At 42.7% G+C, this 24,313-nt stretch overlaps 4 protein-coding genes across 4 annotated transcripts; 2 read left to right on the top strand and 2 right to left on the bottom strand.

The window, feature by feature from the left end:
• The first annotated feature begins 5 nt into the window (after nucleotides 1-5).
• On the top strand, nucleotides 6-9,004 carry LOC132258254 (uncharacterized). Its single transcript, XM_059755473.1, has 4 exons — nucleotides 6-711; nucleotides 6,856-6,949; nucleotides 7,110-7,977; nucleotides 8,155-9,004. Exons 1-4 carry the CDS (start codon nucleotides 675-677, stop codon nucleotides 8,869-8,871), a joined length of 1,716 nt encoding a protein of 571 aa, XP_059611456.1. The 5' UTR covers nucleotides 6-674; the 3' UTR covers nucleotides 8,872-9,004.
• Nucleotides 9,005-11,385: 2,381 nt separating this feature from the next.
• Nucleotides 11,386-14,888, bottom strand: LOC132258921 (vesicular integral-membrane protein VIP36). Its single transcript, XM_059756471.1, has 5 exons — nucleotides 14,683-14,888; nucleotides 14,510-14,625; nucleotides 14,246-14,443; nucleotides 12,575-12,737; nucleotides 11,386-12,500 (listed from the first exon to the last, which is right to left on the bottom strand). The coding sequence occupies exons 1-5, from the start codon at nucleotides 14,795-14,797 to the stop codon at nucleotides 12,118-12,120; spliced, it is 975 nt and encodes a 324-aa protein (XP_059612454.1). The 5' UTR covers nucleotides 14,798-14,888; the 3' UTR covers nucleotides 11,386-12,117.
• A 95-nt stretch (nucleotides 14,889-14,983) lies between these two features.
• On the top strand, nucleotides 14,984-15,869 carry LOC132258923 (ribonuclease kappa). The gene is made up of 3 exons (XM_059756474.1): nucleotides 14,984-15,160; nucleotides 15,271-15,390; nucleotides 15,456-15,869. Exons 1-3 carry the CDS (start codon nucleotides 15,092-15,094, stop codon nucleotides 15,552-15,554), a joined length of 288 nt encoding a protein of 95 aa, XP_059612457.1. The 5' UTR covers nucleotides 14,984-15,091; the 3' UTR covers nucleotides 15,555-15,869.
• Nucleotides 15,870-16,017: 148 nt separating this feature from the next.
• Nucleotides 16,018-20,213, bottom strand: LOC132258922 (transcription factor Jra). Its single transcript, XM_059756472.1, has 3 exons — nucleotides 19,216-20,213; nucleotides 18,918-19,131; nucleotides 16,018-16,990 (listed from the first exon to the last, which is right to left on the bottom strand). The coding sequence occupies exons 1-3, from the start codon at nucleotides 19,510-19,512 to the stop codon at nucleotides 16,671-16,673; spliced, it is 831 nt and encodes a 276-aa protein (XP_059612455.1). The 5' UTR covers nucleotides 19,513-20,213; the 3' UTR covers nucleotides 16,018-16,670.
• Between the last annotated feature and the right edge of the window lie 4,100 nt (nucleotides 20,214-24,313).

Here is a 24,313-nt window from a genome sequence, read left to right as displayed (position 1 = left end):
TTCAATGGAAGAGAAAAGAAGACGGGGAAGTTGTGTGTGCGAAGATTTGAGAAATTTCAATGTAGTGTGTGATGTTGCTGAGTGCGGACGAACTTTTTTGGGTTGACATTAGCAGCTGTGAAGAGTATTAATATTATTCTATAGATTTGTGAAGAGAGCCAATAACAAGTGAAAATAATCATGCACGGCAATTGGAATATTCCAGCCAGTCCAGTATTTCAGTGACGCGTTCTCAGTGTGCAACTCCCTAATCGAGACATCCCGACATTGGCGAACTCGAGCTCATTTTTTTCGGGGGAAGAGAGACAATGTGTGCGCGATTCTAACCTCATTCTTAGAAAGTGTGCTCAAAGTGTTATTTAGAACAATTTCTCTTGGCGGCCGAGTGAGAGAGATAGAGATAACTGTAAAAAAATTTCTACACACTGTGTATATTATTTTAGTTTATTTGCTCAACAAGTGTGGATATAAAATACATTTCTTTTTTCTAATTAATCCAATAATTACCAATCTCTGCCTCTACACATCTCTTGCGCGCGTCTCGCATTTTCATTTCGCGCATTTTCTTCGGGAAAATCCATCTTTTTTTCGCACCTAATTTGCTCTTGTGTTGGACGATATAAAAACGTGATATCACACTGGATATAGCACAGTTTTCTCGGATCAAAGGAAAAATGCCACAGCCGAATTGTCAATCGATACGATACTGCTGTAAGTATGATTGGGCGCTTCTCATCCAGATAGAATATCTGTGTTACTGGGGATCTTGCCTGCTCCACATTGTGTGTTACTTTTGACTCTGCGGGCAAAGTAGAACTCTCTCTCTGGCGCGAGGGAGAGAGTGCGAGGGGAGGCGAGCGCCAGAGCGAGACAGTCGCACGTGTCCTCTATACTTTTGAGAACCTTCTGACCATCCACACACACCACACATTATCAGCTTTTTTCATGTGATAATCAAGTGTGTGAACTTCTTATCTAGTTGGACAATTTTGCTCCAAACTCACGATTCCGTACATTTTTTCATCACTCCCAATATCGGGACGGGGAAAAAAATTCATCAATGGACGAAATGTTGAGTGAACTCTCTGGGATTTATGGGGCCATCGCGAGAAAATGCGCGCTCGCACGCGGGAGAACAGCTCAGCTACTCCTGGAGAGATGCTTTCTTTGTATCGTGGATTTGAAGAAAAGTTTCTTCTGCAACTCTGGGCGCGCGAAAAGAGAGAAAGAAGGTTTGTGATTGAGAAGAAGAAGCATAAGAAAAAGCGGACCCGCTGAGTGTGTGCATGAGCGCGATGCCAAGATATCGCTGGCACAGTTCCTCCTGTACTAGAAAATAGGCAGCAGGTGAAAGTTTCTTCGACGACAAAATAATATTAAAATATGTATTAATTTCTTTCTATTTATCGATGATGTTCTGCGCTGTTTGCCCATTTCTAGTTGCCACACATTCCGCTCTGTCCGCACACACTGGCAGAGCCGTGCCATTGGGTGGGGGGGAGCGACAAACACGACAGAAATAGAGAAAAGATGGTCAACTGTTCGGCTCTGCTTTTCTTTTAATATGTCTCTCTATTTCTTGATCGGTCGCAAAGCAAACACACACCGAGTGGAAAAAAAGAGATGTCTTTTTTCGAAGAGATGTAACTATTTTGCATTTTCTTTCATTTCCAATTTATGTGGTGTGGTTTGTGTGTCTCATGCGCGTGTCAATTGGAAACTCATGTATATAGAAATTGGCATGGAGGAAAAGTCGCAGAGAAGAAATTTCTATGGTGCGGGGCCTTCAAGAAATTTCATTGAAGATTCTTCAATGAATTTCTTTTCAGCTCGCGAGCGCGCGACTCTTTCCCATGCCATTGGGCAAGAAGAGTGCGGCAGAAGAGCGAAAAAAGCGCGATTAAGGATAGAAAATTTCTCTTCATTAAATATTCCAGTGAAGAAGTTACCGAGCAGTTGAGAGATAGACGAGTGGGCCTCAATGGGAGGGAGAAGACGCGCGAGCTGCCTCGGAGCATGTCTGGGAGAAATTCCGGGGCTCTTCCCGTGTTCCAGCATCCCCAATCGAGGAGGGGGCGGATCGGGGATGCCAGAGCGAGAGCAGCGGAGTGGCTTCTTGCCCCTCGAGAGGCGCGCGTGTGTTGTAGGACATCTCAATTGGCGCTTTACTCCACTATTATTAACATTATTGGGTTATGATTTCTGTGCTCATCGCAAGAAAACACAGAAGAAAAAGAAGATAATCAACAGAAAATCTTGTCCCGCTTCTCACTTCTTTCTTTTTTCCTCTCCTACCATTGGCCACAGCCAATCTTCATGAAATGAGAGAGATTTTCAAGAGAGAGACTTGTCTTTTGACTGTGTGCAACTACTATGTAAGGCATTCTTTACATTTCTACTTGTTGCTGGTCTGTTTGTAATTTCTATCTTAGCCTGAGCGCAATTTCACTCGTGTGTTATCTTCATCTGCTGCTCTGGTCCTCGCCTCTCGCCCGCCATTCAACAAAACGAGCCAATTTATTTTGCTTCGCACAGAAGAAGAAATCTTTTCTCCGTCCTCACCATGTATTGATGATATGTACATATATATTTTTCATATTATGGGCGCAAAATACTATAAAGAAGTGAGAATGCCTCTCGCGCTGCAACTGTGTTGGTGCACAGGCAAAAAGAGTCGAAGAAAGAGCCAAAGATGTAATAATGCAAGAAGAAAAAGCTACCAAATCATTTTGCTGGGTCGCAACGCAGGTTCGTCCCGATTTGCGAAGGACGCCAAGGATCAGATCTTGGTGTCCTGAATGTCCTGATGTCAAGATTTCTCACACAGGCTTTGCTGAAGTCGGTTTTGAGGTATTCTAAAATCACAATTTCGTGCGTGAATAAGGACCAAGTTTAGCATTTAGAAATCTACCTTTATTTTTTTCTTATCGACTGATAGAATTGCTGAAATTCTCTTTAAATTGATTTCTGAAATCTCAGCTAAAACAACATTTGAAAACTTTCGTTTGAATTATCAGTTAAACACCACAATTAGATCACCTAATTGAGCTAGGAATGCAAATCACCCAGCTTACAAGATGCTTTTTCCTCATAGCGCGCTATAAAAGTGTAAACTTCTGATTCAGTGCGATCAATCTTGGTGAATCTCGTGTTAACATCAGAACGGAAATCGCTCAGAACAGCCTTGGGAAACGAGATTGTGGCCACTTAAGTATGCAAATCGAGAATATATTCAAAGTTTGGCACCTGAGTGAAAATCCGCTCGGAAGCGCGACGAGCTTGCGCAGCGACCGAGGAAGGGCGCTGGAAAAGGACGAGGGTCCCGAATTCTCTCCCCCTTTGAGGATGAGCAAGAATCAAGCGACGCTGGCGTGGAAGAAAGTTTGGAGGAAGTGAAGAGGTGCGCGTGTGTGCGTGTGAAAATCAAACCATTTGGCCACCGATATTTTGATCTCTTCCTCAGCCGCACAAGAGATTCCCGCGTCTTTTGCGCTGGTGACTCTCTTGTTTTTCTCCCCAAAACAAAAGTGGCCGAGCAGAGAAGCCAGAGGAGGAGGAAGAGAAAAAAGCTTTTACCATATTTTTACAATTTAATCGAACACACTTCGCCATTAAATGGTATATTTTATACATATATTGATATACAATGGGAGTTAGTATTGTAAAGTACGTCCGCGACTGTTGAATGGCAAAAAGTAGGGCAACTGATGAACACCCAAGCAAAGAGAGTCTCAGAGGCCAGACACAGAGTGGCTGAGGAGATTGAAGTTTTGTGGGATGGCGAGAAGAAAGAGGCGAGAGCGAGATGGAGGAAGATAAAAAAAAGTGACTTACAATGAAGAAGAAACATCTGAGAAGAGTGAAAGAAAGAGGTGAAAAAATCGGCAAGAAGAATTCTTCTCACTTTGGCTTGAATTTCACCCAAAATTGGTCAGGAGAGAGCAGCGTCGGTGACACGAGGCTCCCGGATATTAATGGGTCTCTTCGTGAGTCGAAGAGAAAATTCTCAATGGCCAGAGAGAATTTTACCTGTGCGCGCCCTAATTGGGCCACTAATGACCAACTCTGACTCTCACCCTACGTCCACGTGTTGTGACCAGTTTTCCCAAAAGTCGATGGGCGACGGAACATCACCAAATTATGCATATTTAGCGAGTCCGATCAAGTTCCGTGGTCTCGGAAATCTATGTCAAACATTTTGGGGCATCTGATAGAAATCTTACCTCTCCTCTCGCCAATGGTGAGAAGTCCGTCAGAATGTTACTGTCCCACATTTCGCGGCCGCGCGACCAAATGCAAATAAAGAGTCGAGATTTTTACTCATCTTCCTCTTCTGCTTCTTTTGTGTGAAAGACTTCTTCATCTGTGCGCCTCTTCCTTACTTCTTCTCCGTCCATCTCACTTCCACTCGCGACTGGCGCTTCGCACGCACACAATTTCATATCTCTTTATTTATTGTTGTTGCCATCGTGTCTCCGGGTTCTGATCTAAATTCACACTTACCAAGTTTTCACGATGCCTTCTTTCTTCAGCTTTTCCCTTCGGATTGTTGCACACAGCGAATCGGCAGTCATGTGAAATTATTTTACATTGTAAACATACGCATTTTCTCTACCAGAATGTGTCTCCCAATGTAGAAAATTCCCCTCCCCACAGACACCATACACATAACGCATATTTTATCTCTCCTCTTCAACATATGTTTTCTCTATATGCCAAAGTCATGATGCTCTTTTCTCTGTCTCTCTGGCTCAGATGAGAATTTTGTGGATCATTTCGTTCGAATGCTTGACCCAAAAACTCATTTGCACAGTGACGCCCTGTTGAGGTGTTTGCTTGCCTATTTAGAATTTGGAACCCAGACAAGACCATCACGCAAGTCCATCCGACTCGCCTGTGCAATCAGTCCCCGACTTCTCATGACACGACAACAATCTTGTCGTCCATAGATTTCTTCGCAAATACTCTTCATTTCACAACATCGCTCGCCAAAAATTGGGCCGATAAACTCCAAAATCATTCGCCTCTTTTCACTCTCAACTGCAATTGTCAATCTTTTTTTCGGAGAAAGGTTTTGCATTGATTCCTGTTTATTTTGATTAGCTCTCTCTTTTAAAGCGCTTTTTCATGTCCACCGAGAGGCGACAGTACAGTAGGACCTCGATTATGGCAAACATTCTTTTCTTGCTGATTTCACTTTCGTCGCATTGCCCAAAATTTGAGCAACATCCCCAGTTATTATTGCTGCAAGTCACTCGAAAAGCATGATCGTGAGAGGGTAAGAGGGTTTTCTAGGGCAGTGTTTAGCTCATTTGCCCTTTGAGGACTAAAAATACGCCAGCAACTCAACGCTTGGCAGTCACAGAAAGTAGACCAATTAGAACTAATGGGAGAATCGCAGGTGATCAAACTGTTCTTGATTAAACAATTATGTAATAATAGTAAAGAATTACTTATTCATCTTAAGGGAATTATCATACTACGTAGAAATGTCGGTAAGTTTTTGAACTTATCGACAATTATCGATACAAACTGGCTGCAATTTCCTTTGTTGAACGCAATTTTAGTGGAAAAATAGGGCTTTTATAGACTAATAAGTCTTTAGATTGTCGATTTCAACTATTTTCCCCCCAAATTGGGCTGAACAAAGGAAATTGAACGAAATCCGTATCGATAAGTATCGGTATTAAGAAGAACTTATCGACATTGAAACTATAGTGCGATAAGAGCTTTTTTAAATGTTAATGTCAGACTACATTTACGCTCTAAGAAATTTAAACTTATCACCTATAAGAGAGATGAATATCTTGAGATTAAACGTACTTTCGTATTTTGTGACATGCTGTGATTGAAGTTATGAAACATCATTTTTAGGTAATCTGCGATCATCGCAATTTCTTCCTCATTTATCATATCTTTCCTATAAAGATTTGAGCGGCATCAAAATACTCACTTCTGAACCTTATCATTCAATATTTTCACATCTTCGTGTCACTTTTGCAGATATTCACCGTATTACATTGGCATTTGTCGAGAATAGTCTGCGCTGAATGGACTTTCTTTCCTCTCCGGATGATCTGACCAACTTAGAATTGGTGGAAATGAAGAGCGTGAAAGTGCTTGGCGAGGTTTCACTGTACAAAGAATATCAGTTAGTTTTTCAAGTTTTTTTTCTCTCCCTCAAATCTGTAAGCATTTCACAATGCTCCAAAGCGAGTGTGTTTGTAATTGATCGCGCAAGTGTTTGAGGTGTGATCGATACACAGGTGAAATGCCACAATATCCCAGGCAAATGGCATAGTTGCAATCTTCAGTCACTTATTTCTGATTTGGATAATTGAAAAATAGAAATAATCATATATAATGTGAAAAATGCAAAAACGGCAAATGGAGAATTCTGTGGAGGAAACTTTCTCCTCAATTCTCTGTGTGAGAATACGAATTCTCTTCGATATATTCACATCATCACTAAAGTGAGTCACAGTTGGAGGCTCTAAATGGGAGTACAATGGGTATATTTTCTTTCATTATGATTTTGCATTCTTGCGCTTGTGGTGAGAATGCGGCGAGGCCGATGGTAGATTTGGGGAAAGAAGCTATCGCACGAGATAGACACGACTTTTACCTTGACCCAAATCCCGCCAAATGGGGTCACTGTGCCCTTTCTTGGGCCCGCTCTCCGTGGCCCGCGAGGAAGTGTTCTCAGCGCGAAAGGCGCGCAGAACTTTTGGTGTCTCTCGCCGCCCCTCTATCTAATCTATTCTCCTTTATCTCTCTTGGCTGTGCTGACACGTAAATGAGTCGATGGAGAAAAGAGACTAATAAGTAATTGTTTGGATTATTACACTTTTGCAGGGGAGGCGGAAAAAGTAAAAACCTTGATACGGTTGAGGGCAGAACTTTCACCACTCTTCACGGGCAAACGAAATGCAGCCAAATACGCTTGGGCGTGAGTATCATCATCATTTGGAGAGGAGGCACGAAATCTATGCCTCCGCGTCTCTCTTTTTGCCTTCTTCTCTCAAATTATAGCCAAAAGAAGATTTCTTTTAGCCACACACATAAATCTCGTCTCTTTTTCTCTCTCTCTCCTCGCGCGCGTCTTCAAGTGTCGTGGAGCGCGAACTCAATGTTCCACTGCCACTGGCGAAGATCATCAAGAAGTGGAACAATCTGCTGCAAGAATACAAGGCGATAAAGCTGTCGGAGGAGCCCAAGAGGCGCGACTGGCCCTTCTTCAACATGATGGACGTGTACTTCAGCGACCAGGTGAACGATCCGACGCTGCGCCTCTTCTCCAGCACCAAGACCTTCGGCGCCGACAACCTGGACGACTGCACATTCGAGGACAGCATCGTCATGTCCAACGCCATCGCGGCGGCCACGGCGGCGGCGCAGCAGGCGTCGCGCGAGGCGCGCGAGAACGCCGAGGCGGCTGAGATGATGCAAGACTCAAAGTCCGTGAGCTCACATGACGACAGCGACTCCACGAAGCCCAGCACAGCCGGCCTGGCCGCTCCGTCCACGACCTCAGCGCCCGTCAGCAACTCGTACAACAACGGCATCGGCATCCGCGACTACGACGAGCTGATGGAGTCCAAGTACTCGGAGGCTATGCAGCAGAAGGACGTGTCGGCGCAGGAGCTGCTGCAGCAGGCGGAGCACCACAACATCGACCAGTACTTGCTGTCGTGGAACAACTTCTACGGCAACATGTGCCGGGGCTTCCACAGTCTGCAGAAGGACGGCCAGATGGTGGACGTGACCATTGCTGCGGGCGGCAAGATCTTCAAGGCACACAAGCTCGTCCTGTCCGTGTGTAGTCCCTACTTCCAGAAGATCTTCCTCGAGCACCCGTCCACGCACCCCATCCTCTTCATGACGGACGTCCACAGCAATCACATGGCGGGCCTGCTGGACTTCATGTACAGCGGCCAGGTGAATGTCAAGTACGAGGACCTGCCCAACTTCCTCAAGGTAAGGCCGGACTTTGCGCCGCGCGTATCGCGCTCTCGGACGAGGGCTTCTTGCATTGATAACCGAGTGCTTGATAAGGGGTTCTTTAGATTTATCGTCTCGTTCTTGAGAGACTTTTTGCCGTGACTGCGCGACCGTGCATGTTTCAAGTCCCTAAAACAGATGTCTGTTCCTCAGGTGGCCGAGGCGATGCAGATCAAGGGCCTGCACAGCGAGAGCACGACCGACCAGGAGGAGCAGAGCAAGCACACGACCAACAGTGCGAACTCCACCAACAGCAATTCCAAGCAGTTCAAGCACCCCGCGTATCCCGGCGTCACAAACCTCTCCATGGCCGACACATATCACAGAGTGCCCACGAGCACGGGCAAGAGCCCCAACATGGCCAGATCCACTCCGCCCAGCAGCCTCTCGCCGGCCCTGGCGCAGTCGCGCCTCTACCAGCCGCCGCCGCTGCCCAACGCGGCGCCCAAGTACCAAATCCACAGCACGAGCAAGACCATGTTGGACAACCAGAAGCACCAGAAGTACTTCTCGAAGCGCAAGATGGCCACGCCCATGGAGGTGATCAGCGGCGACAGCAAGATGGACGCGAAGCGCAACCGCCTGGCCGAAGACAGCAACAAGAACTACAAGGCACTGCCACTGACGGAGGACGATCTGGTGGAGGAGCGCGAGGAGCGCGGCGTGAAGACGGAACCGGACGCGGACAACGACAACAGCCAAGCACAGCAGGAGGAGGAGGTCTACTATGCGGACTCACCCACGGGCGCCGCGGCGGCGGCCATCGCGGCCACGGCCAAGCTCAAGCATTCCATCCTCGAGTCACACTTGCGACAGAACGAGAACAGCGCGCTCTCCGGGAAGCTCAACTTCACGCGGCAGAGCAGCTGAAAGTGGTGACACGGCCTGCGTCCGGCGCACGCTTTTCCCGGCCCGCGCACAGCTCTCCTCAAGTCCCTGATCGCCTGACATTTCGCATTTCGCTAATTACGACACATTATATTATTTTCTTATTATTTTATACGGAGCAAGAGAAGAAATGGCATGAAATAAGATTACGTATTTAACTATAAATTCCCTCTCTAGACCAATTCTAGACTTATATCGTACGATCCCGCGTCCCCACGTGAACCCAATGACCCCATGATGAAGGTGTAGCGTTTAGACGGAATTGTCCTGTCCAGTTGAGGCTGCAAAGTACCACGAGTCTTAACTTAATCACCCTCAATCGCGCGCTTCATGCCCAACACTAAGATAGAGGATTCGACTTTTGTGAATATGTTTCATCACTTAAATGTTTCTCATCTCGATCTCCCTTTATTTTTCCACCACTTTTCGTGTGCGTGTGTGTTGTATAAATGATTCACTCGTTATTATTTGTTCAAGTTGTTTTCTCTTTAATTGCAGACACCACCAAAGAGTTGTTGTAATGTAAATAGATTGATGTAAAAGAACACACAAAAAATGTCCCTTCCGGAACTCGATGATCCTTTATTTTGTGCACCAAGCGCAGCCCCAACTGGAAGGCAATTCGCATTTCCTCTCCCCGAAACTTAGCCGTAATTGATTGATCGTAAACTTCCGAAGAAAGACTCTCGCTGAGTCTGAGAAACAAATTAGTGAAAGCAGCAAGCATAAAATTAGCTATTAATTTAGAATTCTTTTTAACTTATTCTCAAATTATTCTCTATACAATTTAACTATTATTTAGTTTAATTTATTGACAACCTTAGTTTCGGTACTTAAATGAAAAGCATCTACTCTATTTTTGGGATGATGAAGAAAAGGCGCGCGAAAAGCGCTCAAGTAATTTTTGGATAAATTCTTATTTAGGCAAATTTTCCCTCTAAATTAACCATTAAATTTTTCTTTCGTTTTTTTTAAAAATTTGACTCTAATCGCTTATTTTATTTTATATCTCTTAATTTTTGTTTCGTAATTTTTTGGGCAACTTGAGAAAGTAAAAAAAAAACACTTCGGAAAAATTTACCAATATAATAAACTTTTATATTCCCAATTATATTTTGTATATTTTTTTCTAATTAAAATATAAAGAGAAAAAAACAATGATGAGAAGAAAAAAATCACGAAAACGATTTACATAAATGAAAAAATTGTAGGAAAATTGTGTAAAATAATTTTTTTTCTATTCCAACTCCTTTCGTACTTGAAGGAATGATTATATTATAATAAAATTTAAGCGAAAATTATTGTTAACTATTGTTAGATGATTGAAAAAATGACATATTTTGTAAATTACATGTAATTTTTATAATAAATTTGTTGCATTGTAATTTTTTCTTTCATCTCTTCTCTCTTCCATCATCGCGGCCAAAATTTGTGTGGCATTTGCGGAAAAGGCAGACTTTCCGAAGGTAAAACGCAGCTGCGCTGGAGTAGATAATTTCCCGCTAATTGAATCAATTTAAATTCACGAACAAAAATTCCGACTAATCGTAATATTTAAAATTGAAAGGATTTCTGGTATGCTGCATAAATTTATCGCGCAGCAAAAAAAGTGTGTGTATAAATTGTGAACAAACAGAAAACTTTTTAATGCAATTCTCTCTGTGAAAGTATAATTATTGCCAACCTAGTATATTTATGTTCATTAGCCAGCCGTATTCCGGAATTGAGATCAGCGGAGCATCGAGAATGTTATATCACTTGAAGAACAACTAATTTGCTTGGAACATGAGTTTCTTAGAAAGAAATCAATACAAGAGATGCCACGCTGTGTGTCTGTAAATCTCGAGATGCTTTTCACCATCAAACCGAGAGAGAGAGAGAGAAGGAGAGAAAATCAGACTAGATTTCCCTCTAGAATTCTAATTGCTGTGATCAATCTAATTCTGTGTTTGTCGTTTAGTCTCACAATCAATTCTTTTGCAATCAAAGCCTTGAAATTTAGAGATAGCAAAAGAGTCGACCGAACACTTTCACTGATACAAATGACTTCATTGGCCTCTATTCCTCATTCACTAATTGGCAGTCAGCAAGAATACCGTATTCAATATGCCATCAACCACCCACCAAAGCCTAACTGCTCCGTTGTTCTGCGAACGCCTAAAGGCGACTTTCAAATGGCAATTTTGGGAATTCACTTTAACCTCTTCCGCACCAAGAATGCTTCCATGGCGTTATGAACAAGTTCTAAAGCAGAAACCAAACTGATATTTATCAATTAACAGCAAATGCGATCACAGTTTTTGCCTTCTCCTCCTGTTTGTCGCAGAAGGACCTCTTCGTTCCCACTCGAGTCACTTATTATCACTTGTTTTTCCCATTTCAAATTGGATCAAATTGGAAAATTGGAGCGTCAATAAGGGATTTGCTAGACTCTTGAACGCCACCTTGGAAGAGCTTTTTCCCATCTGAGGTTCAAAAAGAAAACTGTCGACGTAATAATAGTACATAAAATCTTTATTTCGCTAAACTCTGGTCTCGCGCGAAGACCTTCACCTGGAAACAAAGTCAGGGTTTGCCTAAACACTAAGAGGGTGTGGATTTTCAAAAGAAAGTCACATTATTCTACAGGAAGTTTCAATGACTATATGAGTGATCTTTACAAAAGCTACCATTTGAGTTTCTCACATCCTTGTCTCGTTGGTCTAGGGCTATGATTCTCGCATTTCCTTATCGAATATTCCATGCACGGGGAAATTAAGATGATCTGAGATTTAAATTTTAGTCTCGAGGCACATTAATGTTTTTCTTCCTTCACTGAACAACGGCTTTTCTTTCATTCGCATACATAGTTTGTTTTCTTTTTCTTCTTTTCTTTTTGGTCCATGGAATGAAAGTTCACACAAAAAAATTAAACATAAACTTAAAGATAAAGGGATGAAGAATTATACACTTGGTTCAGGGTGTAAAGTCACTGTGAAGTATTTATAGAATTGTTTTATCCTATCGTGATCCTCTTAAAGCTACAAGCGCTCATCTTTTTCCATCAAATATAAATTAATTTTGGTAAAGTCAATCATTACTCCTTCACACACCCGATCAAGCCCTCCTTTTCACCCTTTAGTCACAATAAAACTTCTTAAATATCCTCCCTTTCGCTCTCAATGCAGTCATTTTCGATGATAGAGTGTGATAATTGTGGCTTTCCTTACCGCTGAGTTGGATCACGCTTCAGTAGAATCTCTTCTTGGCGTTCTCCTTGTGCTTCTGATAGAACATAATGCCGCCAATGGCCAGTGCCACGGCCACAATCATGCCCAGGAGGATGAGGAAGAAGATTTTCACATTGGACATTCCGCTGGGCTTCTTATCCTCGCTGCGCTCTCGCGGCGGCTCGAAAGTGAGCGCTTGCGGGATGATTTGCGTCCTCTGGAGATTGGCTTGAGGATCCGCCACGATGTCCAACTCGTAGAAGCGCAGCGAGATGATGTCATGGTTGTCAGACAGATCTCCAGTCGTGGCGGAGAGACCGAAGTAGTATCCTGTCGGCAAAAGGATGCCCTTCACTGAGAAACACTCCTTCCACTCCTTCTTGCCCTCGATGTCCGTCAGCACTGCGAAAAGAGAGATCAAAGTCATGCGCAAGATGAGCCAAAAGCGCCTCTCCTCAGCCCAGAATCCGACGAACCTGTGAGCACATCATTCTCATAGCGAATACTTATGATAGTCTCATAATCCACATTGCGGAATTTCGTCTCGCAGCCCGCCAATTGAGTGTGCGTGCCATCGCGATCGTGATCATAGTGAAGACTGCCGTTGTTCACCATTGCACTCAAGTACGGATGCTGGTGCTGAAAGACACAAAGCAGGCAAAATTGCCATGTGAAAAATCTGTAAAAAAAGGTGAATGGAACCGTTTTTCGGGCCACATGATCACACACTCTCTCGCTCTCTCCCTTTCTTATCAGTTTTTGTCAATGAATTTATTTTGCAATTGAGAATTTTGTTGGCCAGATAAGGAGGAAAAAAAGCTGTGTCATCTTGGACTTTGTCTCCCCATCCAGAATATCTCTCTCCGTTCGGTAGCATGGCAATAACGAAGGAGAAAGAGTGCTTTATCAAAGTAACTAAAAGTTAACTATGTTGAAGCACGATAACATGATTCTATATGCACACATTTTTAAAATTGACCAAGCCAGAAATGTTGAAACACACACGCGCGCGCACAATCCGTGCGCTGGAAAAGCCACATGTCTTGTCTCGTTGGCAATTCTTTATCAAGAACATGTAATCTCTCAAGAATTAATCGCTCGTGATTTTGATAAAGGAAATACTACAGAATTGCGTATCGACGATTAATTTTTTATATCAAGAACAGAGGTTGAAAATAGCCTCCTAAATCTATCCAATGAATTCGATTACTTTGTGGGCGGAGCAATCAAGAGGGCGGAGCAAAAGAATATTACTTTTGTCACTTCTTATACATTCTTCGGATATAAATTGCAATTAATCTCCAAGAGACGGTAAATGATCCATGTGAATGAACTTCAGTGATAATTTTCTTCTGCATTTCAGAGCTAAGAATTTCAATTTATACACGTTAAAGATAAGTGTATTAAATATTTGTTCAAAATCTGGTTTCTGGTGGCCTAAAAATGGGGAAAAATAATGTGATAAATAATATGAGAATTAAGTATTTTCAGTTGTAATCTCAAAGAATAACTTAATGAACAGCCAATGAAGAGAATCTTAATATAATCGTTTAATTTTAATTGTGCCCAAAAACATGAGTAAAATTTACTCAAATTTACCTGATGATTAGACATAATAAACGAGCTATTTTTGGTCTCATTCTATTTAGGAACTTATTTTATGTATTATTTCTTATTTAACAATTAATCATTTCTCCGCTCAATCTTTTTGTCTTTTGGTTTTTTATCATCACGTTAAATTCTAAATGTTTCTGGGCGGATTTTGATATTTTTTAGCGTCAATACCAGATAACTTAATGCCTCTAAAGTCTTGAGAACATGTTGAGATTGTTTAACACAAAGGTAAAAGTGTCTAAGAAAATCGTTGAACTCTTCGATATGATAATTGACAAAGGAAGTTGCAAACGATAAGACTCTCGGTGTATTTTCCTTTGGCGAGTCTTTGGCTTAAGCTAAGGAAATCTTGAACTTTGCATGAACTTGTGCGAAACGCAGACCTTGAACGTGTCGCTTTTCTCGCATTGTGTGTTAAACAAACAAATAGCTATTAATTAAAGGTCTTCGAGAGTGAGCATGAAATCTTCGCAGCCAGTGAATCACATAAAAAGTTCGTCACGAATTGATAAGGAGAAGTACTAAATATTTACATTGTGCGGCCCGTTGTGGTTGCTGTACGTGTCCAGGATGATGACCAGGCCGCTGAAGTAGTCTTTGCTGCCGAACACGGGGCCTCCGCTCATGCGGTCGCGGGCGTACCAGAAGGCCATGCCGTCGCCGAAGAGGTCCTTCCCGTGGCCGTGCACCTTGAAGGACACCTGCATCTCCCAGTTCTTCGTCATGCATGGCTGGGGAGGCGAAAAAAGAGGCGATTAGCCGCGCACAAAGGCCTCCACGCGGGCTTTGTGACTCACCACTTGGTTCCACAGACTCCCGGACTTGGACTGGCTGTCCGGCGTGAGGCGCACGTAGTTGTTCGTGACCATGGTGTGGCCCATGTAGTCCCAGTAGGGCACATTCATGCCCGCACCTGAAATTGCGCGTGTTAATGCCATTCAACAAGCCGCTTCTGCCGCCCTCAACTCACCATACGGCTTCACCAGCGAGTGTTCCCGCTTCATGTAGTCCACGGGCTCATATTGTGCACTAACTACAGCTAAGATAGATACTAAAACTGACCACAGGAGCGACTTGAGAGTCATTTTGTGAGGTATTTTGCGGACTTTACGACTTTCGCGAAAATTCCCGTGTGCAATTGTTTGACGTCGCCTTGACGGCCAAGGTGTTTCTTCTCCCTCCCCTCTTTTTCTCGCTGCTCCGCTGCGCACTTCACACCGCTCGAATGGGTTTTTCTCCGCGCGGTGGCGCTGCTGAGCACTGAAAGGTTGTCACATGATTCTCACTCACCTGACACTCTCGTGAAATTTTTCAAGTGGAGATTTCGCAGTTTTGCAGTCACATTTCCGTGCAATTTCCCAAAAAAGAGTGCAACCGAGATGCCGATCTGTGGACCCAAACTCTCCCTCTGTGGACTGATCATCTCAGTATGGGGAATAATCCAGCTGGTGAGTAGCAATGGAGACTTTTCATGTGTGTCCTTCGCACATTGCCATCACATTTGCCAACACGAATTAGTGGAATTAGTTGTATTGTAATCCTTTTTCCACCCTTCCAGGTCCTTATGGGCGTCTTCTACTACATCCACAGCGTGGCCCTGATTGAGGATCTGCCTCTGGAGGAGCACTATCCCGGCCCCATGGAGTTCTACGCGGCGGCGGATCAGGCGTACAGTCAGGTAAGCAGCGCCCCAAATAGCGCTCAATTCCCCCCAAATTACCACGATTTTCTCTTCTCCAACAGAACGCGTACAATTGCTGGATCGCCGCCTGCATCTATGTCCTCACTCTGGTGGTTTCCGGACAGCAATTCTACGCAAACAGTCGCTCAACTGCGAACTAATGGATTCTCCCCCAGAAAAGGGCAAAAGTTTCTATTATTTCAATTTCTGTGTACATCATAACTGTAAATTATCCCCTAAAATGATTTCTTTGCTTCAAAGGACATTCCTGTAAATATTCGCATAGAATCCAGTTCATAAATAGATCAAGTTGTCAGTAAAAAATGGTAAAAATTGAAGAAGTGATGCACAGAATGTGGCTAAAAGAGCTGAAATTCAATTTGGAGGTGCAGAATTCACAGCCGAAAATGTATTAAATGTGTTTTAAAAGAGTGTTACTTATTTTATTAGTTGAGAAATAAAGTGGTAAGATAAGATCTCAGAATTTTCCATCCGTTCCTAGGAAGTTTTCGCATGGCCATCTTGGATTGTTTGGATCAGAGTTGCTCAATTTTCTATGTTTTCCGAGTTCCTTTTCTATGTATTTTTTTGCATCACGGCTGGCGATCAAGAGAAAAACGCGCGTAATTTTTTAATCTTTTATTCTCTTACTTTTTAATATTCTCATCTGTATATATTTCTGTATAAATATAATTTTTCTCTTTCTTACTTTATTATCTCAAGGGTCTTTCAAATATTTTTTATCTCTTCAAATATTGTAATATTATAAAAAAGACAACTTACGCGACAAAACTTACAAAAGCACTTAGCAACAATTATGTAATGGCATCTTTGTTCCGCTTAAAAACTTACGCAAAATTCACATTTATTCTCTCTTTTGATTGAAATGTTCTAGCGAGACTAGAAATTTATCTCCACGCGCGCACAGAAGAACGTCGACAAACGGTAGCACAATAAAATGAGATAACATTTAAATCTAATATTTAAGAAAGAATTGTCAAATATTGAAGAGACTACTCGTGTGTGCACTACAATTGGGTATCCGGACTACAAATTAAACTTGTCCTGATTATCAGGAATGCCACTTAAAATTCCTTACAAAATTTACACTGTGTAAATAAATAACTAAAATTAATGGTAGAAAAATCACTTAACATGGAAAAAAAAGTATTCGTAAATCATGTTAATTTGTCACCTATGAAAATTATTCAATAATTAAAGCAACAGTTATGCTAGAAATTACACTTAGGATCTACGAATTAGACAGGGAGGCCATCTTAGAATTGCTGGATTTGGATCTGGCAGCCGGCGTTCATGTGCTCCATGACCTGCTGCTTCAGCTGCATCACGTGCTCCTTCAGATTGTACACCACGCCCGTGAGCTCGGAGTTCTCCCCCTTCAGACACTTCACCTTGTCCTCCAGCTTCGATATCCTCTCCAGCTTCCGCTTCCGGCACTTGGACGCCGCCACTCGGTTCCTCTGGCGCTTCCGCTCCAGCTTTATCCTCTCCTGCGACTCCATGTCGATCGGACTGAGCGTGGGCGAGTTCGGCACGGTCTGCGGTTCATCCTTGATGGGCACGATCATGGGATCATCTGCAAAGGGAGCAATTAAGCGGATTAGTGGCGAGTGGAGACAAAGGGGCATAAAATTTAAACGACAAGATCGTCTTTTTGTGCGTCGCTCCGGCTAAGGAATGGCCAGAATGCGAATGTTAATGAACCGAATGACCTCTGCATTGCAAGAATAGAAGTTGTGTACACAATTTTTTCACTATTCATCTCCGTCTGGATTTCTTAGCACACATATTTTCAACGTGTGCTGGTGTTTATCAGTAAGGAAATTCAAATAACACAAGATCAGCAATCGCTTTACAGCTGATTATCGCATTTCTGTTGTCACACGCAGAGAACTTTGTGCCTTCTCAACTGGGTCTTGAGCGTCTCGAGAGCATTTATTGTGTGTATTTGAAGAAATATTGTGTATACTGTGGAATTTTTCTCCAATAAACAGCAGAGAAGTGAGCATTTTGAGACGGAAAAATGCTGTTTTACAAAACTTTCCTTTGGGCAAGATCGATGATCCGCAGACGGTAACTCCGCGACTTCATCACGAAACTTGTCAATTGGCTGATAAACAAAGGAAAGACAGCGCGCTTCTTATCAAAAGTACAATGAGCGCAATTGTCTGATATCTCATTGACGTATATTGATATTGTAACTCTAAAAAAGCTTGATTCAAAGTGAGAGAAAGACATTTTCAGCGCAAGAACTTTGCTTTAACTATAAACAAAGCGCAGGCAAAACTTATTTCCAGAAATCTAAAATGAGAACGTCCTTCGAATCGGGCAGAAATAAGCACATCATGCCCATTGGATTTGCATAGGAAGATATTTCTCGATATTGTGTGACATTTTTGGCACTTATTCAATTCAGTGGCAGGAGAAGCAAACCTCCCAAAGTGTATGTCTTCAAAGTGATATTTGCCAAAAACTCTACTTCATAAATATCTACTCAATTTCTGGACACTGGAATTTTTTTTCTCTCTTTCTTCTCTCTTCTCCAACCAAAATACACCTCAATGACATTGGGCACAATTAAGCCTTTTCATGGTAACTCAATTTCCTCTATACACAGAAAATTCAAAATTTACTCAACAAATATGTGTATTTAGCATGTGAAGAAAGACAAAAATCCAAGAAATATACCTTCAATATGCAAAATACCCGACGTGCGCGCGTGTATTGGAAGAAATATACACATTTATTTGGGGAAAAAAGAGTATGGCGTAAATTAAAATTTAAATTAGCACTGGGGTTGCCTCTTTTTGCTGTCTTTTCACTCATTCTCTCTCTCCTTCTCCCTCCATTCTGCTGTTTTCGCGTGTTGTGCCGATCGAATACATGTGCGTGGATAATATATGAAAATGTCCAGAAAAAAGAGGGCCATTTTTACGCGACCCACACACATTTTGCATTATAATGTTTGTCGTGTCACTCAATATGTGGTCGCTTTGTTGCAAGAGGGACTTTCCAATTGGCATATTATTTCCTCGCCAGATAAAATATACCCGCCCGTTGTCGGGGGAATACACTTGGCACAGAGAGAGAGACTCTCCTGGCGATTTTTTTCCCCGCTCAGGTAGAAATTCTTGCCAATTCATTACGCCACACACACGCGCGCTCAGGTATTTCTCACTGATTGCCCACTTGGAGACGACCTTTTATCTCTGCAATTGCACCATTAGGTAATTACCGTCTTTATAGCAGGGCATAAATTAGTTTTTGAGCATTACAGCGATTTTTCTATGGCATTCCAGAGACCAAAAAGGTGGCACTTCCGTCGTCGTGGGTCAGAATTTCATTCTCATGCGTCTCTCTCTCTCTCCCGCCCCGAGTGGCCTAATGGAAATGGATTGTCTTGCCGAGGGGATTATGAGTCCGGCGTGGCCGAAAAGCGCACAGAGACGACACACACAAGGACGCGCGCGGCAAATGGACTCGTGGCGCCCCTGCTCACTCACCCATATTCGTGTAGGTAACTACGGTTCCGCCGCTCATGGCCAGGGATGAGGAATTTATCGTGTTGTTGTTACTGCTAATGATGTTATTGTTGTTGGTCGTCGTTGTGGCGGCGGTTGTATTGGTTACGGTGAGATTTTGGGTCTTGTCGCTGTTGTGGAGCGATATGAGGGCCTCCTCGAAACCTTTGGCATACATGGCCTGCTCCAAGGTGACCTGCGGAAGATGACAATGGGAGTTATATAGTGAAATTGAGCGGCGAGCGCCATAAAGCATGGCTTTTGGTGGTCTTCAAGGTACCTTTTGCGGGAATACCAAGCTGGGTGTGGGCGTTTGGAGTGTGTTATTGCTCATAATGAATTTCTCCAGTTCTGGCGAGGCCATCTTGAGCATTTGCAGATCTGGACTGCTGATCACAGATGTGGTATTCACAGACTGGTTGAAGCGCTGCCGCTTCGGCTGATCCTTGCTCCCGTTCAGGTCCAGCGTGAACGGCCGCTTCAGACTGCCGCCCGTCGTTGTGGCCGGAGTCGTGGTGAACTGGGCATTTTCCTCGTAGAATGACTCCATGTTGTTGGGATTGTCTCGCATTTTCATAGTTACAGGTGTTCTCACTCAGTCTCTCTGCCCCGCCAGCCAATTGCAGATGGCTTTGCGCTCGCAAACTACTTATGTATATAGCACAGACTCGGGGGAGGCGCGATGGTGCAGACGTCACACTGACAGCCACACAATATCACGTAATTGCAACACTATTTCACTGCGCTTCGCAATGCTTCTCAGCCACACTTATTGCCGTCGACACACTCTTTTCCTAATTAAATCCACCATAATCTCATGTAAGCTTGTAAGGTCACTTCGTTTATTACTTATACGTGGTTGGAAAAACGGCAAAAATCCTTGGTTACTTGTTTTGCGTATTTGGCGTGTCAAGCGCGCTCTTTCCTCTCTATCCACAAGAAAAAAAGCCCCACACACACACTTTCGGAGCTTAAGACGATAATTTAACAAATTGACACATCCAAAACTATATGGCGAAGATGCTTCACAGTTCCTCTCCTGGCGTAAAATATTATCAAAATACCACAAGAAGCAAATATCTTCTCTCCTAAGCACAATCGAAGTAAATGTAAGTTCCTGAGCTCTTTACTGCACGAAGGTTTTCACACGAATGAACGAAAAATACTCGTTCGGGCCCCTTAAGTCATGACTCATAAGCACAGTGAGACCTCAGCTTACGCGTGACGCGGACACAATTAATCCTGCCAAACCCACTTATGCTGCTCTATGCTGTGCCGCATAAACACCTGTGAGGACAGAAGTGTGCATGATTTGTGGCGAAATTGGCGACGCCACGAGGTTCAGGTGTAGCACAAAAATAGCTCATGGCGTCATTTTGCGGCGCTCTCATTGGCGGAATATGTTGTCATGGCACTAAACGAAATCACTCACTGGCCGAAATGCTCTTGCCAAACAGTCAGTTTCACTTGGACGAGGACGCTGCAACTCGCGCGTCTCTTGGAGTGGAATGAGGAATATATCGCGCGATTAGAGTTGGTGCGCCCACACAAAAGGACTTTGGCACTATCAGAATGTCCATTAAGCGGAGAAAAGGCAGTGAGAGTCCAATTGTGTCTTTTCCGGAGTGAGACAGAGAATTCACAAGTGTTCTATTTACAATGCGCACACTTTATTGCTCCTCATCAAAGCCACCGTCGCGCTGAGCGTCGTCAGAATTATTGGGAGGAATAATTAACAATGCGATTATTGCATAGCAAGATAATTGCAAATTAACACTGACTTTGTATGCGATTTTATTCATTTCATTACAATTTAGGGGAGGCACTTTAGAATTCAATTAAAGTCGCCTTGTAATTAAATGAGAGCGCAAAAATCCACATTGTTATTTATTATTTTTTCAATATTTCACATAGTCGTAAAAGGTTTATTTCAACCGAAATCCTTTCTCTTGACATTAAAATATGCAAAATACAAGGTGCTAAAAACCTTATCTTCCTCATGTGAAGCAAAACAACCACAAACACATTTCTTCCATTCCATTGTAAACAAAGCAGAAGATAATTCGCAAAACTCCACTGATTATCGAGATCTCAACTGACTCTCCTTGTATCTTAATTTGTATATGATTTTCCTAACACATTTTCACGTGATGGGGTTTTTGTGTGTCAAGCATTGCAATTCCGGTTTCTCGCAAATTGGATCGCGTGGCGCCTCAAGTGCTTAAGTGCTGTTTTCCCGGCAAAAAGAAGGACAACAATTTGGGTGAATTCGAGGAAAAACCCACATGGCGTGAAAATAGGACAAAAAAACCATCTTGGCACAGGTCCATCTTTGTCCCAAATGTGCGCTTTTCAGCGTCAACGATGCTCGCTTTCCTCCGGATTCAGCGTCAGTTGCAATCTGCGCACGATCAATTGCAATAATTCACCTTTGTGGAATTTTTTCGCTGTTTTCCTCACCTTCGCGCGGGAAACTGGTATCATCTGGCGCAGTGCACAAAAGCCTGTGCACATGAGAGAGTCGAGCACGTGTCCAGAGTCACAGTGCGACTCTTGTTCCCATTCAATTTCCACTCTCGATTCACTTTTTTCGAGCCTTTCTGAGCTGAATAACATTTTTTTTCCAACTTGCACACACACTTTAGCTCTTGTCTAAACCCCAACGAGAGCCGCATTAGTTTGTGGTTTTCAATTGCAAAACAAGGCATTCAGGAACAGAGATAAAGACCGCATTGTGTGTCAATTGGCAAACTTCGGTTTATTATTTTTCCTCAGCATTTTTATATTCTGTCACGCGGTGCTCACTTTTCGCGCATTAGGCGGGCGATCAAATCGAAATTCGGCGGGACGCTGACTGAGCATTTTCGTCCACAATCGCCACTTCAGGTCAAGGTAGATTTCTTTTTGATGAGGGAATAGTTTTATTGCATTGTTATATAAGCCATCCATCCGCGTACGCGCGGCACAAGAGACCGAGGTTGCTGAAATGCTACAATATTGTCACAAGACAATCGATGTGTGCGTGCCTCAAAAATTTAAAATTCCACACCCTTTTCCACTTTAGTATCGCATTTCTCAATTCTACTTTTTGTTACCTGCCATGTATCGAAGAGTAAACATGACTATTCCAATTCCTTAGGCACTGCAAAGAATTCTTCATGGCGCAGAACGTGGTTAACCCTTGAACGTGAGCCGTTTTGCAAGATGTTAGGGCGTTATCACACTACAATGAGGTTGTGGCTCAATTTGCTCAGTTTAGCATGCTGTCGTATTTGGGAAACAAGAGATTCTTCTGCGGCAAACTGTGCAGAAGCAGCAGGAAGAGGAGGAGAAGTCAAAACAATAAAAACTGCTAATTTACTGACAGTTTGTGCATGAAAACTGCCAATTTTGAGCAACTAATGGAAGCTTTTGTGCTCTTTTAAGGCATTAAAGCCTATTATAGTGAGCTCTTCATTGTAAATTAAGTCATGGCTTTTCAATTTGAGCAATTTTACCCCTACAATTAAGTGGAAATACGACTTTAAAAATCTGTGCTCAGATCAATGTGCTCAGTTAACTCGTAGTAAACCTAGTGAGATAACATCCTTATTTGAAATTAAGCTTGTTTGTTTTGATTTTATGAATATTCTCTTGCCTTTCCATGCTTTTTATTTCCTGTTTCTTTCTTGATCTGAATTTTCGACAGAAAACACAAATTTAATTTGTTAGTATCGCAAGAATAAATGAGAAAATTACGTGAAAAACACATTTCAAGATGAATCTAAGCAAGTGAGAATTGTTTTGGCTCCGCGCACAAAGCAAAACATCTCATCTTGAGATTATCTGACAAAGCGACGATGCAAAAGTCAGAAGGTATTTGCATAACTTGTACACATTTAACGAATTCTAATGTTCGCTGTTGATTTTTCTCGTGAAACACATAATGTACGTAAATGCTGGCTGGCAAATCAAATATTTCTGACAAAGTGTATAGAGGGGGAGAGAGAGAGAGAGAAAAAAACCACTGGTATTTATAGATTTCAGCGTCACAAGGAGAAGAAGTCACATCTTCTCACATGTTCTGATGGTCAACAACAATTTAATTGCCGCGACCGGGACGAAGAATGGATCTGATAGTACAATCGGGCGTCGCATCGCCGACGTGGGGGCCCCAAAAAGATGGCAGGCTAATCGAGTTAATGGGTGGAATAGAGTGAATTCAATTGACCCGAAAATATTAACCTGCATTTATGAATTTATTTTATTATCTTATTCACGAGCAAGCGCTCATGAAGTGCATGAGGATGAGTCACACAGGCGCATTTCTTGGAAATGTACCCACTTTTCGCTCTCTTACGTGATTATTTACCAACTTCTGCTCCCCACGCTTCTGTGATAAAACACAGCAAGTTTGTCGAACCGGAGTGATTTTTTTTGCAGTCGCGTAAGAGGAAAAAATTGGAATTTCCGGCCTGAACGCGAGTGAGTTTTGGGAAATTTCTCATATCAGGTGCAGCTGTTCAATTTGCAGAGAGTCGAAATATTTGGCAATTGTTCACATTCGACGGGTGAAACATTCTTAACATGTCAGAAACAATTACAGAAAATTAAGCGCTTCATCATAAACACACTTTCTTGCCTCTTTTCTTGTTTACTTTCGCGAGCATCTCAAGAAGTTGTGCGCCGAGGAGCTTCACTATTTGCTCAGTGATACTTGAGAATACTTTTGAGACCAGAGGCAATTTTTGATGACAAAATAGAACAGATGATGTTCTCTTGACTCGCGAAGCTAAACAACTGTGGCCAATTCGGCAAGAGGATCTACAAAACAGATGGCTTTTCCCAACTGCAGAGCTTCTCAAAGTGCGCGTGCATCCTTGAATTTCTTCTCCGTTAGATTTTAAAAATAAATCTCTTGCTCTCCTTCGATCGGGATTCGGTCAAATTCAGAATTTCTCTATCTTTTTGAGAATCTCCCGATGAATGTTTGAACTCAGCGCGAGAGCAAATGAAGTTAATGGCAATACACAAATCATTTCCATTGACTTTATCATCGCTCGTGTGTTCGCATTGCTCTGACTCTGTCGCAAAGTGGCAGCCAAGAAGGAGCCTTGACACCATTGTCATATATTGAAAATATTTTAAGTGTATAGCATTTTATTTATTGCTCTGTCGTGCACTCTAGAAACTCTACAATTCCCCCCAAACATTTGTCCATTGATCATCGCGCCTTTCTTCGGTGTTTTTCTGGCATTTTTCTGTGAAGGGCGGAAAGAAGTCATAATTCTGTTGCATGCGTAGTTTTTGTCACTGATAAGCCACCGTTGATAAGATGTCCGGCACCGAGACATCATATCTAATCATGCGAACTGGCTGGTGAAACGACGAACGGCATT

This window comes from Phlebotomus argentipes, unplaced genomic scaffold (assembly GCF_947086385.1).
Source record: "Phlebotomus argentipes unplaced genomic scaffold, Phlebotomus argentipes genome assembly scaffold_4, whole genome shotgun sequence".
In the NCBI taxonomy this organism is placed as follows: domain Eukaryota; kingdom Metazoa; phylum Arthropoda; class Insecta; order Diptera; family Psychodidae; genus Phlebotomus; species Phlebotomus argentipes.
This window is presented reverse-complemented; position numbering and strand designations above follow the sequence as displayed.